General features: G+C 36.9%; 1 protein-coding gene across 13 annotated transcripts in view; it reads right to left on the bottom strand.

Annotated features, from left to right (window-relative positions):
- EML5 (EMAP like 5) overlaps nt 1-17277 on the bottom strand; it is a 154284-nt gene that overhangs the window by 86387 nt on the left and 50620 nt on the right. For 12 of the 13 annotated variants that reach the window (XR_008687285.2, XM_088839397.1, XM_055436542.2 and 9 more), the window contains exons 8-10: nt 10305-10442; nt 5496-5752; nt 4193-4405 (exon numbers count right to left, since the gene is read on the bottom strand). Coding sequence is in view for 12 of the 13 variants with exons in the window: in XM_088839397.1 (XP_088695523.1) it covers nt 4193-4405; nt 5496-5752; nt 10305-10442 (608 nt within the window). In the remaining variant the exon portion in view is untranslated. The remainder of the gene's footprint in view (nt 1-4192; nt 4406-5495; nt 5753-10304; nt 10443-17277) is intronic. The other variant, XM_088839394.1, reaches the window with a different exon arrangement.

Genomic DNA, 17277 nt, shown 5'->3' with positions numbered 1-17277 from the left:
GAAACAGTGGCTGACTTTATTTTTCTGGGCTCCAAAATCATGGCAGACGGTGATTGCAGCCATGAAATTAAAAGACGCTTACTCCTTGGAAGGAAAGTTATGACCAACTTAGATACCACATTGAAAAGCAGAGACATTACTTTGCCAACAAAGGTCTGTCTAGTCAAGGTTATGGTTTTTCCAGTAGTCATGTATGGATGTGAGAGTTGGACTATAAAGAAAGCTGAGCACTGAAGAATTGATGCTTTTGAACTGTGGTGTTGGAGAAGACTCTTGAGAGTCCCCTGGACTGCAAGGAGATCCAACCAGTCCATCCTAAAGGAGATCAGTCCTGGGTGTTCACTGGAACGACTGATGTTGAAGCTGAAGCTCCAATACTTTGGCCACTTGATGCGAAGAGCTGACTCATTGGAAAAGACCCTGATGCTGGGAAACATTTAAGGCAGGAGGAGAAGGGGACGACAGAGGATGAGATGGTTGGATGGCATCACCGACTCAATGGACTCAAACTCAATGGAGTTTTGAGTAAACTCCAGGAGATGGTAATGAACAGGGAGGCTTGGCGTGCTGTGGTTCATGGGGTCGCAAAGAGTCGGACATGACTGTACAACTGAACTGAACAAGTAGCATTCCTTATACACAAAATAGGACTGTTCAGAAAAAAATGGAGAAACTGCCTTGAATACATTGAAATGAAAACTAGTCAACAAAAGACATCATTAAGAAAATAACAAGACAAGTCACAAACTCAGAAAAGACATTTGTAATCCATAAAAATTACAGATCACTTGTATCTAGAGTATATAAAATTATTTCCATTAAACAATAAAACAAACAACTCTAAAAATAGGCAAAAGTTATGAACTTGTGTTTGATAGACAAGGAAGTGCAGAAGATTAAAAAATATTGGGAAAGATGGTCAACCTCATTATAAATAGTAGAGAAATGTAAATTAAGACAATGTGACACCATTTACACTAACTAGATTTACAAATAAAAACTGTGGTGATGCCAAGTGTGGAAGAAGATCTATTCAACAGGGTTGTATAAAATGGTATAACTCTTTTGGAAAACAATTTGGCATCTTCTTATAAACTCTCTATGACTCAGCATTCACTCCTAAGTATACATCTTTGAAAAACTGGTAATTATAGCAAATGGCTGAAAAGAACCCAAATGTCCACAGACAGGAGAACAAACATATGAACTGTAGCACATTTCACAAAAGTTTTTACAGCAAGGAAAACCAATACATAGCACTATATGCAACAAAATCTTAGAATCTTAGAAAAGTGGTGTTGGGTTAAGTCTCCATCACAAATCTGTTTTATTGTTCGATATTTGTTTTTCCAAAGACGTTTCTCCTGGAATCTAAAAAATGTTCTTGCCTAATATAAATCTTCATCTGTCAGTAAGTGCTGAGAGAGTCTTGGCAAGTATTAACAGCGATGACGGTGTCAGGTTAACTCACCCTGCCAGCACCTCTCCACCCTCTGCCACCCTGGCCTCCGCACCCTCCACGGCAGCCTCAGTGCTGCTGCCTGGGAAATGCCTGATAATTTCAGAGGGGTCATGGTCAAGAGCAGGAGAATCCAGAGAGAAGAGGATAATAATAGACAGAAAGAAAGAAAGAAGAGTAATGCTTTGGACTGGGATTTGAGGGGGCTGGGCTTCCCTGGCAGCTCAGACAGTAAATAATCTGCCTGCAGTGTGGGAGGCCTGGGTTCAATCCCTGGATTGGGAAGATCCACTGGAGACAGAAATGGAAAACCACTCCAGTATTCTTGCCTGGAAAATTCCACGGACAGAGGAGCTTGGCGGGTTATAGTACATGGGATCGCAAGAGTCAGACACAACTTAGCGACTAAACCACCACCAAATTCTGGGTTAACTTCATTTTATGTTTCAATTACAATGATTCTATAACATAAGCAACTTCTATTACTTAACTTCTTTCCACATTTTGTAAAAGCTTTACTCCTTACATTATAATGGATATCACCTAAGTGGTTAGCTAAAATACATTAATATATCAACACAATCTTTTCCCAAACTTAAGTTGGATCAGTAGCACAACTCAGCGTAATGAAACAGTGTACAAGTGCACAAGTAATCTTAAAGAAGAGAGCCTCTCTGTAGTGACACTACTAGTTTCATGCGAGCTTGCAACTTCAATAAATACACAATCTTAAAATACTTCTACTAATCTTTTAAATGTGCAATAGTTATGTTTTGTCTTCTCTCCCAGTTACCTACCCACAGTCTCAAGCTGACTCACAAATGCCTAGAAATAAAAACTCTTATAATAAAACAAATGTCTAACAAAAATCTAAAAAAAGAGAAAATAAGAAAAACAATTTATACTTATATTCTTGAAGCAGTAACTGAACAAGACTAACTTCTCTTAAAGACTTTGGTAAAATATTCCTACAGCAATTCAGAAGACTACTACCTATTTTATAAATGAAACAAAATTATCAAGCAATAAAAATACTGTCTTTTCTGTTCCAAAAGATAAAACTTGAGAGTAAATCCCATCCATTTGATTAGGAAAATTCAGAAAATTACTGTTTTTTCCTGCACAGAGGTCACTATATGAAACAAAGAGTTGAAGCAATGTCTAAGATTATTATCATGATTAATCTTACTAAATCTCACCTCTTCTAACTAGGAAAGTATCGTTTGAATCACAATAAAACTTGTCCCTGGTGACTCTCATGTCCTGGCTATGTGGCAGAATCCAGAAATAGGTTACTTCAATTGCTATAGATTTAGCTAGCCTTTAACACCCTTAGCACTATTCATGGAGGTACTTTCACATGCATCTAGGAAGCTGACACCTGGCAGGCAGGAATGGACAAGGTGACACAGCTGGGAGGATCTGGAACTCACCACTTGACTGCAGAGGCATAACAAACACCCGTCTAGACTTCTGGGAAACGTGGGCCCTTAACCTTAACACCAATGGACTACCTAAACTATTCGAATAAAACTATGTCTGCTGTTTCCAAAACTACCTTTTACCAAATTCCATTTTAACATTTGTCCAAATGCTTTTATTAACAACCAGGTGAAAATTATGACTGCATCTGCTATAGATGTTGATACTCTTAAGAATATATTCAACTGAACCTAATATAAGGCCCTATATACTACAGGAGACGGCTCGTAGAAAATTAAATCTGAGAAGAAACTTGGCTTTCTCTGAGTAGTATGGTTTTTTTTTTTTTAAATAGCTACAATGAAAATTATTTTGTGCCCTACTTTATTTTATTTTTGGTTTCAGGAAGCTCAGATTCAGTTTTGATGTTTGACTACTGTCAATTTCTTTATCTGATTTTAACATGGTATTTCTATTTATATTTCCCTTGGTATGAATTCTTTACTTACATAATTATTTTAGTGCTGATAGACTTGCCATAAGCTGACTCAAATACTTTCTGGAACAAGGCATGGAACAAATAAATGACTAATAGAACATTTCATGTAATTATCCTCTTGTCTATTAACAGATCGATTAATACCATTTTAAAAGACACCCAAGAAAAAGGTTATACATAAAATATGTAGAAAATAACCAGTGATAAGACCCCTTAATTTTCTTCCACTGCCAGTTATGAAAAATAAATAAATATCAAAACAATATATGTTAAGGGTTTAAGCAAAAACACTTTCTCAAAAACCAACAGACCAACCAATAGACTCCACGCTGTGACTTAAGCTTAGACTGCTGGCTACTTCATCAGAATTCTTAAGAAAATTATGTAAGAAAAATGTCTCATAAGAGATATATGTTCAGCAAGTTAAATGAGTAAACATAACAAGTATTAAGAAAAGTATAACTATCATTGTATATTCTGACTATATGAAATAACTCTGGAAGTAGAGAGAAAAATAACTCTTTAAAAAGAAAAAGGTGAAGTATTAGCCCAGTTATAATATATGAATTCAAAAATAACTTTCTAATAAAAACTTCATATCCAAAGATAAAAGTAACACATGATAATAATTTCTTAATTGCCAAAATATTGTGGCTATTTCTGTTCACTTTCATGATATCTTTCACCAAAGAGTCACCACACATATTTTAAAAAGTATAAACCCTCTTATTTATCTTAAGACTAATTTTCTGTAAGAACCTAAAGGTCTTTTGTAAGAGGGAGGTGAATTAATACTATTTTGAAAGTATTACCTTTTCTTAAGCAAGGATATCGAAATAATTTTACAATTCCATAGTCATCAGCTGTAACTAAAACTTGGCCAATATAATTCCCATCTACTGAGTTTATATCATTAATATCTGAATACTTGGGCCAAATTCCATTTACTTCAAGGCCTGAAACGCATGTCCATGAAGCCCAATGAACACCTTTTATTTCTTCTTTATTTGCCACTTCTTTTCCTCCTAAAAATAAATTAGAGTATTAAGAAGTTACTTCCTTTAATTTTTACTCAAGCATAAGATATACTGATAACATGGTAAATTCCAAAATTTAAGTATCTTCCCATTCCAGTTAAAAGAGAATACATGAATAGGTAAGTGTAGTAAAGAAAGGAGAAAATTAAGTTCAAGGAGCTGTTAAAAAGCCACTACCAAAATTATACTGATTCAAAGAAATATAGATCTGATGATGATGGAACTTAGCAGGGTCACCCATGTGGATAATAAAACTGAACTATATTAAAGTCATGCTATAGTCACAATGGGGTAACTCTGAAGGAAAAGGAAAAGTTATAAGAAAGTAGCAAATCATATATTAAAAAAGAAACCTAAAAAGACACATGGTTGAGGAAAAAAAGATAATTGAAAGGACCATAAAAGAAGGATGAGTGGCAAGTAATACATTTACGTTAGGCAACATGACTTTAGCACTGGTCAATCCTCCTAAGTTACAGACTGTTAAGGAAAACTGAGTGATATATTAATTTAATTATGCAGCTAGTCTTATTAAATAAAGTACTGCAATATAGTTACTAATTCATTAAGCATCATACTAAAGTACTGAGAGATATTTTGATGATTCCGTCTTTATTCTTTTCTTTTTAAAGCTTTGATGAAAACTCTGTTTTTCAAAATTAGTTTGTTAGCTACATTATTAATATTTGCAAAGTTTGAGATAACAATAGAAGACAAAACAATTTATTGTCAGACATTTATAGGCATTATATTTAGTTAACTAGTTGCACCCATTAAAAATGACATTTTGACTTTCTAATACATACTAGGACTTCACCATATACTACTCGTATGGCATGGAATTCAATGTAAAATAGGTCTTAGATCCGACAAACAAAGAAGTTTTAATTAAGAAGCAAAGGATTTCAGTTGATAAAGCAGACTTGTAGGAAAGATAACAATGCCTCCAATATTAGCTCAGCTTTTCTTTGACGTCCTATACTCAAATGTAACTGACACTCTGCCTCCAGCGAAATCTAAGATATTTTAAAGGAAATAAAAATCTACAAATTATATATAATTTATAGGAAGTTTTTACCTGGCATCCTGTAGAAAAGTCTTTTACCGTTCCCATCATTTGTCTGTAAGTATCTACTGTCTGAGGACCAGTCTAGATGAGTGATGAAACTAAGTGATCCAACACACTCTCCAAATTTCTTATAGCGCTGAGCAACTCCATAAATATCAACTGAGCTGTCATTGCAACCGACAGCAAGGTAAGTTCCATCCGGTGAATATTTTAATTCATGAATCGCCTCCTTCCGATCTTTAATATGCACAACTTCTGTCATATCTCTATAAAGAAAAAAAAGAGAGACCATGGGGGAAAAAGTCACTACAGAATTAGTTCAGTTTTCCAATGGGTCTAAAATGACTGTATCAACTATTTATAAACCATAAAATAAACATAAATGATAAAAGTACTATTAATTCAGGAATAATTTTGCTGAACAGAAATATATGAGGACAGTACATGCTAGAAGTAGAGAAAAATGCTATAAGTTCAGTTCCTAAATTACTTACTTTTAAGGAGTTCAGAGATTCATATTAAATTTCCACAGTAATAAAATAACAGAAATCAAGTCATGGGATTTTTATAATGAAGCTTCTTATAAGTACTGAGCTTATAAAAAAAATGCTTAATTATAAACACCATGATAGTCAAATTAAATTTTTGTAATGAACCAAATGTATAAAATTACACCCAGGAAATAAAGGAGACATTGATTTGTATTATTTCAATAATATATTTGAATACATATCTGTATATGGCTACCACGTTATTTTTAGTTCAACCTCTCTGACCTCTTTGAATAGAACACAATTCTTCCCAATTAGCAATCATTTTAGTCAGCAATATTTTTTTTACTGATGCCTTATAACTGACTTTCCAGAATAATACAGGTGTTGGTAACGGCCATAAAAATGGATCAACAGCTAACTCCTACTGAGTGTGAAAACACATGGAGCTGGTGGAAAGGCGGAGAAGAGGGAGACAGCAAGGGAGCAGGGCAGGGGGGAGCGAGAGTCTTATTTCCAACTATTGCCACAGACTTTTTTCCAAATAAATTTTGCATTACCCATCTGAAGTGCTCCCAATAGATAATTTCAAGAATAGAAGTTTAAATGGCTATTTCAATTTTAACAGTTCCCAAATAGACAATTTACAGTAATAAAATTCATATTTCTTTCAGAAATACTAAGTATTTAACTTTGTTTTAGACTCATGGGATATGAATATGAACTCATCTTCTGTGAGAGATGGAGATAAAGTGATTATACTTCATAACTAAGAAAATGCAGTAAGTGCTCGAAAGGTTATGTATGATGTTCTATGAGAAACACTGAAAAAGGGTTAAGACTACATGCAGGAAGGGAGGAAGGAAGAGTGATACCTATTTGAGCCTAAAACCTGAGGGGCTGGCTAATTAAAAAAGACGAGCGAAGGTTTTCCAGAAAGAACACACAGCACAAGCAATGCCAAGTACATGGCACATATGAAGAATCATACTTCCCAGGTGGCGCTAGTGGTAGAGAACGCCCCTGCCAATGCAGGAGCTGTAAGAGATGCAGGTTTGATCCCTGGGTTGGGAAGATCCCCTGGAGGAGGGCATGACAACCCATTTTAGCATTCTTGCCTGCAGAATCCCATGGAGAGCGGAGCCTGACGGGCTACAGTCCACAGGGTTTCAAAGAGTAGGACAAACGGAAAGCAATTCAGCACAGCTCACAGATAAAACAATATGGAAACAAGATAAGCGGGGAAAGTAATGACCTGATGGGGTTAAAGAGACACATGAAGACAGTGTGTAACGGGTCTGATACGCTACCAAGGAACCTGGGCTTTACCGTGGTGTTAATAATATAAACAAAGAGATCAAATCATCTCCTTAACTATAAAAGGGAATAAGAACAAAACAAATGAAGTGAAAAAAAAAACTTTAAAAAAAGCTTTCCTTGTCAACATCACTCTTGCCTTACACTCTGCAACTTGCAAGGCCTTCTTCCTAAGCACAGACTAACGCATTTTTAGCTACCAGTACCTTTCCAGTGACTTCTTCCTTTGAGTTCTAATTAAATCCACGCATCTTATCCCCCTTTCTCCATACCCATTCATCCATCTGTCCACCCAGCTCAGTTCAGTCGCTCAGTCGTGTCTGACCCTTTGCGACCCCATGGGCTGCAGCAGGCCAGGGTTCCCTGTCCATCACCAACTCCCGGAGTCTACTCAAACTCATTTCCATTGAGTCGGTGATGCCATCCAACCATCTCATCCTCTGTCGTCCCCTTCTCCTCCTGCCTTCAGTCTTTCCCAGCATCAGGGTCTTTTCAAATGAGTCAGTTCTTCACATCAGGTGGCCAAAGTATTGGAGCTTCAGCTTCAGCATCAGTCCTTCCAATGAACATTCAGGACTGATTTCCTTTAGGATGGACTGGTTGGATCTCCTTGCAGTCCAAGGGAATCTCAAGAATCTTCTGCAACACCACAGTTAGTGGCTCATCTGGTAAAGAATCCACCTGCAATGCAGGAGACCTGGGTTCGATCCCTGGGTTGGGAAGATCCCCTGGAGGAGGGAAAAGCTACCCACTCCAGTATTCTGGCCTAGAGATTCCCATGGACTGTATAGACCATGGGGTCGCAAAGAGTCAGACACAACTGAGCAACTTTCACTTTCCATCCACCCATCCATCCACTAATCCATTCATCTAAATCTGTATGGAGTAAGATTTTTAAGAAAACACCTTAAGCACAATTTGATAGCTTCTATTATTTTATATTATTTATTAAAGATAAGATCATTCCAATATCAACCACAAGTATTAGTTAAATTGCTCATGGAATCTTCTTCAGAGTTATTTTGTCTTTTTTTTAAAGCTTTTTTTTGTTCGAGAGATTTACCTTGCCCAGTTAGTGAGAGATAAGTGTGGATATCTCAGGTTGTCTCTTGCTTTCTACCACTATGCCCCTGCCCAGCAACCTACACTCAAGCACTCACACACACACAAAACCAACAGTGATGGAAAGAGAGATTCTGGTTGGTTTTATAGTACGTGTTATGTTACCGTGCTAAGTCACTTCAGTCATGCCTGACTCTTTGTGACCCATGACTAGAACCTGCCAGGCTCCTCTGTCCACGGGATTCTCTACACAAGAATACTGGAGTGGGTGGCCAAGCCCTTCTCCAGCAGATCTTCCCAACTCAGGGACTGAACCCTTATCTCTTGTGTGTCCTGCACTGGCAGGTGGGTTCTTTACCACTAGTTAACATGATTACATAAATCACAGATGGTGACTGCAGCCATAAAATTAAAAGACGATTGCTCCCTGGAAGAAAGCTATGAAAAACCTTGACAGCGTATTAAAAAACAGAGACATTATTTTGCCAACAAAGGCCCATAAAGTCAAAGCTAAGGTTTCTCCAGTAGTCATGTATGGATGGAAATTAGTATGGAAATTAGACCGTAAAGAAGGCTGAGCACCAAAGAAGTGATGCTTTCTAACTGTGGTGCTGGAGAAGATTCTTGAGAGTCCTTTGGACTGCAAGGAGATCAAACCAGTCCCTCCTAAAGGAGATCAACCCTGAATATTCATTGGAAGGACTGATGCTGAAGCTGAAGCTCTAATAAACTGGCCACCTGATGTGAAGAGCTGACTCACTGGAAAAGACTTTGATACTGGAAAAGATTGAAGACAAAAGGAAAAGGGCAGAAGAGAATGAGATGGTTAGATAGCACCACCAACTTAATGGATATGAATCTGAGCAAACTCCAGGAGACAGTGGAGGACAGAGGAGCCTTGACACGCTGCAGTCCATGTTGGGGTCACAAACAGTTGGACACGACTTAGTGACTGAACAGTAACAAACAGCAGGATTAAGACCAATTAGAAGTCTACTATAGATGGTGGTTGCTCAGACTTCAGAAAGAAGTGAAATGATTTGAAATATACAATATTAATCCTTATTGTTATAGTATATGATATATAGTATATGTTAAAAGATATTTTAATTCTAATTTTATTCACAAACCTTAATCAAAATGCTCCTAGAAAACTCATAAGGTAAGAAAAATCAACAAGATATGGAGACTGGATTAGAAATGATAGAGAGGTATCAATGATAATGCTTAGTTTTTTGACTTATTCAAGAACATGGACTATAGAGGCTTTTGCTAGAATAATTCCCTGGTGGCCCAGTGGTTAGGATTCTAGGCTTTCACTGCCGTGACCTGGAGTTCCATTCCTGGCTGGGGAACTGAAAGTGCACAAGCCACGTGGCATGGCCCAAAACAAAAGAATATTTTTGAGTTGCTAAAATACTTATTAGAGATAAATTATTCACCTAGTTTCTTCCAGACAATAATGAAAGGGTAAGTAAATGTATAAATGAAAAAATAACCATCATTATTTTTAATGTGTAGCAGCTTTTTGACAGAAATTCTTAGGTGTTTTACATGCATTTTAAATTCCTGCTTTTTTCAAAGCATAAAGCTGCAAACAGCAACAAAACTACTCACTCATTTATAACCGTTTCAAGGTCTCCTTCTCCCTATTCTATGGCAGAAGATCATTACTGAAAATCAATACTACCAAGCAATAGAAATCAAGACCTAAACTCGTCTCAAAATTTTATTCATTAATTTACTAAGCATTCTTAATCTCCAAAACCAAAGTTTGAGTTAATTTTCTGACAAAGCCATCTTTATAAACATATTTTTTATATTTAATGAAACTAATATCTGAAAAATATATTAATAAGGGAGAGGGAAAAGTGGGTAAATGTAAGTATTACAGACTCTATCTCACTTAACAGAAACTTGCTGTTTCTATTTCTACCCTAACACATACCTTACTCTAAGTACAGTGAACGAGCCATCCTTCATTCCAAGGGCAAGATGGATTCCATCTACATTTACAGCTGCACAACGAATTGGTTCTTCCATATTACACCTTGCTATTAGTGCATGATCAACCAGGCTCCATATTCTGTAACATTTAATTAAGATAAAAGAGTAGTTAGCTAATGTATGCTTTAAAATGTTAGACTATATGAAAAAGTGTTGGTTAAAATAATAATTTCATTTTAAGGAAGAAATATAAATCTAGGTTTTTAACTGTATGCTTTGTGGCAAAGAATCTTATCTACAAAACTAGAAATACTGTTAAGGCTTAAAATGACAAGTGTTAGTAGAATCCTTTATTTTTAAGACAATGTAATGACATTAATTTTTTTCTAATGTTTTAGATAGATGATTTCTACCCTGATCAAAGGGGATATATATACATATATACTGATGTATGTATACACCATATTTATAGTCTTTTAACTTTAGAGTAACACTTCAGATTATGCAAATTCAGTCTTTTCCAGACTCTAATGTTAAAAAACTATAACAAGTAGTAAAAAATACCCACTGCTTGAAAGTTAAGAATTATACTTCTAAATAGCCTGAACAAGGACAAAATTACCAATGAAAATGAGTAACACTTTGAATTAAACTATAACAAGCTTTCACAGATTATATCTCACTCCCAGTGATTGGTCTGTTCCAGGTACGTGTCTTTTGGACTTGTTATCACGGTTATGCCGCTAGAAATCTATCCACTTCTTCCAGGTTGTCCAGTTTGTTGGCATATAACTGTTGACAGTATGCTGTAACAACTTTTTTTCTGTATTTCTGTGCTATCAGTTATTTTTTCCTCTTTTTCATTTCTTATTTTGTTTGGTTGGGTCCTTTCTCTTTTCTTCTTGGTGAGTCTGACCAGAGGTTTGTCAATTTGTTCATCTTTTCAAAATATCAGCTCTTGATTTTATTGATCTTTTCTTTTTTAAAAAATATTCTCTATTTATTTCCTATTTGGTCTTTATGGTTTCCTTTCTTCTGCTCACTCTGGGTTTTGCTTGTTCTTCTCTAATTCTTTTAGGTGGTAGGTTAGGTTTGTTTCTTGAGGAAGGCCTCTATCACTATAAATCTCCCTTCCAAAACCGTTTTTGCAGGATCCATAGATTTGTAAAGTTGTATTTTTACTTTTGCATGTGTATAGCTAACTCTGGAGAAGGCAATGGCACCCCACTCCAGTACTCTTGCCTGGAAAATCCCTTAGACGGAGGAGCCTGGTGGGCTACAGTCCATGGGGTCGCTAAGAGTCAGACACGACTGAGCGACTTCACTTTCATGCACTGGAGAAGGCAATGGCAACCCACTCCGGTGTTCTTGCCTGGAGAATCCCAGGGACGGGGGAGCCTGGTGGGCTGCCATCTGTGGGGTCATGCAGAGTCAAACACGACTGGGGCAACTTGGCGACAGCAGCAGCAGCTAACTCTATGATTTCATCTTTGATTTCATCATCAACCCATCTATATTTTAATAGCATGCTATTTAGTCTCGGGATCTACCAGCCTGGGGCTGCCCTGGTGACTCGCTTAGTTGATAAAGAATCTGCCTGCAATGTGGGAGACCTGGGTTCGATCCCTGGGTTGGGAAGGTCCCCTGGAGAAGGGAAAGGCTAGCCACCCTAGTATTCTGGCCTGGAAAATTCCAGGGACTGTAGAGTCCATGGCGTCACAAAGAGTCGGACACGACTGAGCGACTTTCACTCACTCACACTATTTAGACTCCAAGTGGTTGTTCTTTTCCAGTTTTTTTGTTCTATGGCTGATTCCCAGTTTTATACTGCTGCAGTCAGAAAAGATGCTTGAAATAATTTCTATTAAAATTGCTAAGGCTTGTTTTCTGACCTAGTATGTGATCCATCCCAGACAACGTTGCAAGCACAATTGGAATGAAAGGGTATTCAGGCCTTTTTATTTTTTTTCTTAATTAGATATCAATTAAGTCCAACTGATCTACTGTGTAATTTAGAACTTCTCTTGCCTTATTAGTTTTTTTGTCTGGATGATCTGTCCACTGATGTCAGTGGAGTGTTGAAGCCTACAATTATTGTATTACTGTAAATGCCTCCCTTCATGTCTGTATTTGTTTTAGATATTTAGATGTACCTATATTTAGTACCAGTGGTAAAGAACCCACCTATCAACGCAGGAGACATAAGAGATGTGGGTTCTATTTCTGGGTCGGGAGAATTCCCTGGAGGAGGGCATCCACTCCGGTATTCTTGTGTGGAGAAATCCCACGGACAGAGGAACCTAACAGGTCACAGTCCGTGGGGCTTCAAAGGGCAGACACACCTGAAGCTTACCACACGTGCACATACTGGTTACATGCATGCTGACAAATGTAATGTTCTCCTCTTATACTGATTTATTTATTACTGTATGGTGTCCTTCTTTGTCTTTCTTTACGGCCTTTGTTTGAAAGTTTATTCTGTCTGATATGAGTATTGCTATCCCCACTTTCATGCTGTTTCCAATTTGCATGAAATATCTTTTTCCTTCCCTTCACATTTTTCACTCTCTGTATTTTTTGCCCTGAAGTGAGTCTTCTGTAGGCAGTATACTGGAGATTCTTTTTTTAAAATCCAATCTCCCACTCTGTCTTTTAATCAGAGTATTTAGTCCACTGACATTATGCAAAAATACGAAATGCTGGCTGGATGAAGCACAAGTTGGAATCAAGATGGCTGGGAGAAATATCAATAACCTCAAATACACAGATGAAACCACCCTTATGGCAGAAAGTGAAGAAGAACTAAACAGCCTCTTGATGAAAGTGAAAGAGAGTGAAAAAGCTGCGTTAAAACTCAACAGTCAAAAAACGAAGATCATGGCATCCGGTCCCAAAACTTCATGGCAAATAGATGGGAAAACAATGGAAACAGTGAGAGACTTTATTCTGGGGGGCTCCAAAATCACTGCAGATGGTGACGGCAGCCATGAAATGAAAAGAAGTTTGCTCCTTGGAAGAAAAGTTATGACCAACCTAGAAAGCATGTTAAAAAGCAGAGACATCACTTTGCCAACAAAGGTCCATCTAGTCAAAGCTATGGTTTTTCCAGTAGTCATGTATGGATGTGATGGTTGGACTATAGAGAAAATGGAGCACTGAAGAATGGATGCTTTTGAACTGTGGTGTTGAAGAAGACTCTTGAGAGTCCCTTGGATTGCAAGGAGATCCAACCAGTCAATCCTAAAGGAAATCAGGATTTCCTGATATTGCTAAAGCTTCAATATTTTGGCCACCTGATGTGAAGAACTAACTCCTTAGAAAAGACCCTGATGCTGGGAAAGATTGAAGGCTGGAGAAGGGGATGACAGAGGATGAGATGGGTGGATAGCATGACCGACTTGATGGACGTGAGTTTGAGCAAGCTCTGGGAGTTGGTGATGGAGCTCTCCCAGAAAGCAAGGGGGCTTATCTCCTCTGCACTGGACCCTAGAACTGGTACGGCCAGATTGTGGCTCAACCTGCTCGCTTTCCAGGATTAGGTCCTCCCATACAGACCAACTCCTTTCAAATCCCTCCCAGGGGTGCAGGTTCCAACCTGATACTTTTATTTCCATCCTACCAAGCCACATGAAGATCTTTCTTGTAGCTCTGGTTGTACAGGAGTTCTGCCAGTTTCCAATTAGTTTTCTGTGAGAATGCTTCCACATCTAGATGTATTTTTGATGTATTTGTGGAGGGGAAGTGAGCTCCACATCTTCCTACTGTGCCATCTTGATCCCCCTCGTTTTTACATTTGTAAATGTTTGAAAAAAATTATCGAAGAATAACATTTTGAATCATGAGAAAATTATATAAAATTCAAACTCAGACTTCAGTGTCTACAGATCAAGTTTTATGGAAACATAGCCACCCTGCTCTGTTTTCGTACTGTCTGTGGCTGCTTTCATACTGCAGAGGCAGAGTTGAATGCTTACAGAACAGACAGTAGATGGTGGCCCTTGTGACCACGTTCTGCTCCCTTGATGCACTACAAATTACAGTGACACTCTTATAACCTGACAGAATCTCAACTGCTATGTGTATTGTCACATCATGGCATTTTACTATTTTTTATTTCTAACACATACCCATCACATCATAACAAGGAGGAAAAAGGAGAAAACTGAACTCTGAATGTTGTGTTTTAAGGCACAGTGGAGTGTGGATTACACAACTACTGAATTAGATGGTAAAGCATTATGTTTACTATTCAATGATATTATAGCTATCCTAAAAGAGTACAAAGGTACATTAACATTACCAGACTAAGCATTTATCATGATATTTTCAACTCACAGGAAAGCAATGGTCAGAAAAATTAGATAATTTAAAATCTCATTGTAGCAGAATTTCTTTACACATTCAAAAATTAAAATGAGGTTTTACTTAAAAAAACCTACTAAGAAAGTAAAAAAAACAAGTGGCTCACTTTTTAGACAAGCAAAGAAAGTTGCTTATTGGTAATGGATTAACTAAATAATTTTGGATTGTTGCAGCTGAAGAAATCTGTCCAGAAAAAATAAATTTGTTTAAGACAATTAGCCTGTGGGCGAGAACAGTTGCTTACAGAGTTGAGGGTTTGGGAATAACACCAACAGTTAATTAAAAACAAGGCAAATACTTTTGAGTGGTTTTCCTAGATCTTGATAAGTCAACAAATGTTATTGTTACTACTAAGTGGTTTATTCGAGGAGTCAATGCCAACTTTGAAGTGATAAAGAATTAGCTTTTATGAATAGTTTGCATGTAATAACTATAAGCTAGAATATTTTCAAAGACACTTAGTGAGAAAGCAGTAATCCAGTACAACATCAAGTAGAATCACACTGGGGTAAAAAATATGTAGGGGGGGAATGGCTTAGACAAATTTACAAAGCCTATTAAAATTTAAGTTGTTTAAAGCCTTATGATTATTCAGTGTATTATTTTTTCACAATTTTGCACACACAATCTTGAATCATGTCTTTTATTTTAACCAATAATGTTAACAGTGAACTTCATTTTCTCCAGTGGATTTAACCATTGTTGGTTTTGAGTTTCTGTTAAGAACAGAAGCTAAAAATCCTGGCTTGCCCTATAACACTTTCCAATTAAAACTTCCCCAATTTTGCTATTTGGGGAGACACTAGTTTGGGAAAGATCCTGGTGTTCTTACTTGTTGCAGGTAGTAATACATCCTTTCTTCTCTCAATCTTTGGTTTGACTGTGTCTTTTGGTTTGGCACCCACCAAGAGGTGAACCCAGTTTTCAGATAACACAATTACTTTTTAAAGGACCAGCTGCCCTTTTTATGAAAGCAGCCAGTACCAGCTGTCTTCCTAAAATGGAAGAAACTCCCAGCAAACCACATGAGTAAAGTGTAGCCCCACACCAAGCTTCCATGTGGACAGTGCTATGGCATCTCCTGTCTACGTAAAACCAAGTAGCACAAAGATAGTAAGTGGCATGACAGAGTAACATGCCACTGAAAGCATCAGCAGTTACCTGGAAAGAAGCAGGTTGTAGCCCCATCTCACTTCTTACACGGAAGTAAATTTTACAAAGATTAGGAGTTAAACATAAAAAATAAAACCACTAATATATTAGAAAACTTTTTAACCTTAGGGAGGATTTCTCTATGCTACAAAACTCAGAAGTCATAAGAAAATGTTGATAAATTCAGATGCATAAAACAAAATAACAACAAAAACTTTTTCATGACAAAAGATCTAAGCATAATAAAAAAGCAAGTAACAAGGTGGTGAAAAGTATTTGCAACTTACATTCCAAAGGTTTAATATCCATAATATGTAAAGAGCTGCTAAAAATAAAGGAGAAAGATACCAACAAAGCTACAAAAAAATGGCAAGAAATGTGAATAGGTCATAGAAAGGATTCTATGGAACCAAGTATTTTTTACTTAGTAAATATCAAAGAATTAAGCACTTTTCTGCTTTTCCTGTGCAAATTTTATCTAGGATAACCAAACAGTTAATGAGGAGAAATTCTTTTTATACAAACATGGTAGCTAAAAAAATGAATAATGAATGATAAAAGTTAGACCACCACTTCACTACTTGAAACTCATAACAGATTTAGGTCACATATTCTAGACAGGGGTAATATTGCCCCTCAAAAGCTAAAAATTAGTCCTTAGGGGTGAAAATCTTAAATATTATGGTCGTTTGTGGCTCTCTTAAGTGCCACAGTACAAATACATGTATGTATATATATACACACACACACATATCAATACATTCTTACATACAATTTTTTGCGGTGCTAAAATTTCACAGGGAAGGAGTGCAATTAGGAGGAGAAATGTCTTAAAAGTCTCATTAGGAGAGCAACAATCTTCAAAAAGTTTGAGAAGTACTGATCTAGATAACAACCATCAGTGGCTGCAAATATGGCAAAAAGGAGACTCCATATTACCATCAAACAAGGACACACATGACCACTTAGGAAACATTCTGAGTGGAAATTCCTAACTGCATCTCATCAAACTCTAGATCAAACTATCAGTTTACAGAATACAGGGAAGAGGGAATGCATTAAAATATACTATAGATATTCAAATCCAGAATGTGGAGAACTCTGGAGGGCAAATATTAAGTTTCTTTAACAGATAAACTGTAAAGAGAAAAATCAAAAAGGGCAGAAGGGAAGCTATAGAATAAAAGAGATTTAAAGGATATTTTAACAATCAGAATAAATGGACCTTATTGTAAGTCTAATTCTAAGAAGCAAAAGGAATACAGTGATAGCAGTACTGTGGTGGTGTTTAGAGTTATCTTTTAGAGATACAAATGGAAATACTAGTACAGAGGAAACGGGGACAAAACATAATATCAAAGTGGAAAAAGTATCTCAACTGGTACCACTGATCAGCGCTTCTCAAACTTCAGTGTCGAGAAAATCCTCAGTGGGTGGATTCCTTATACAAGGCCCTGTAT

This window comes from Moschus berezovskii, chromosome 9 (assembly GCF_049115385.1).
Source record: "Moschus berezovskii isolate FMDL1 chromosome 9, NW_MosBer_1.0, whole genome shotgun sequence".
In the NCBI taxonomy this organism is placed as follows: Eukaryota; Metazoa; Chordata; class Mammalia; order Artiodactyla; family Moschidae; genus Moschus; species Moschus berezovskii.
The sequence above is the reverse complement of the archived record's forward strand: the minus strand, read 5'-3'. Positions and strand labels throughout refer to the sequence as shown.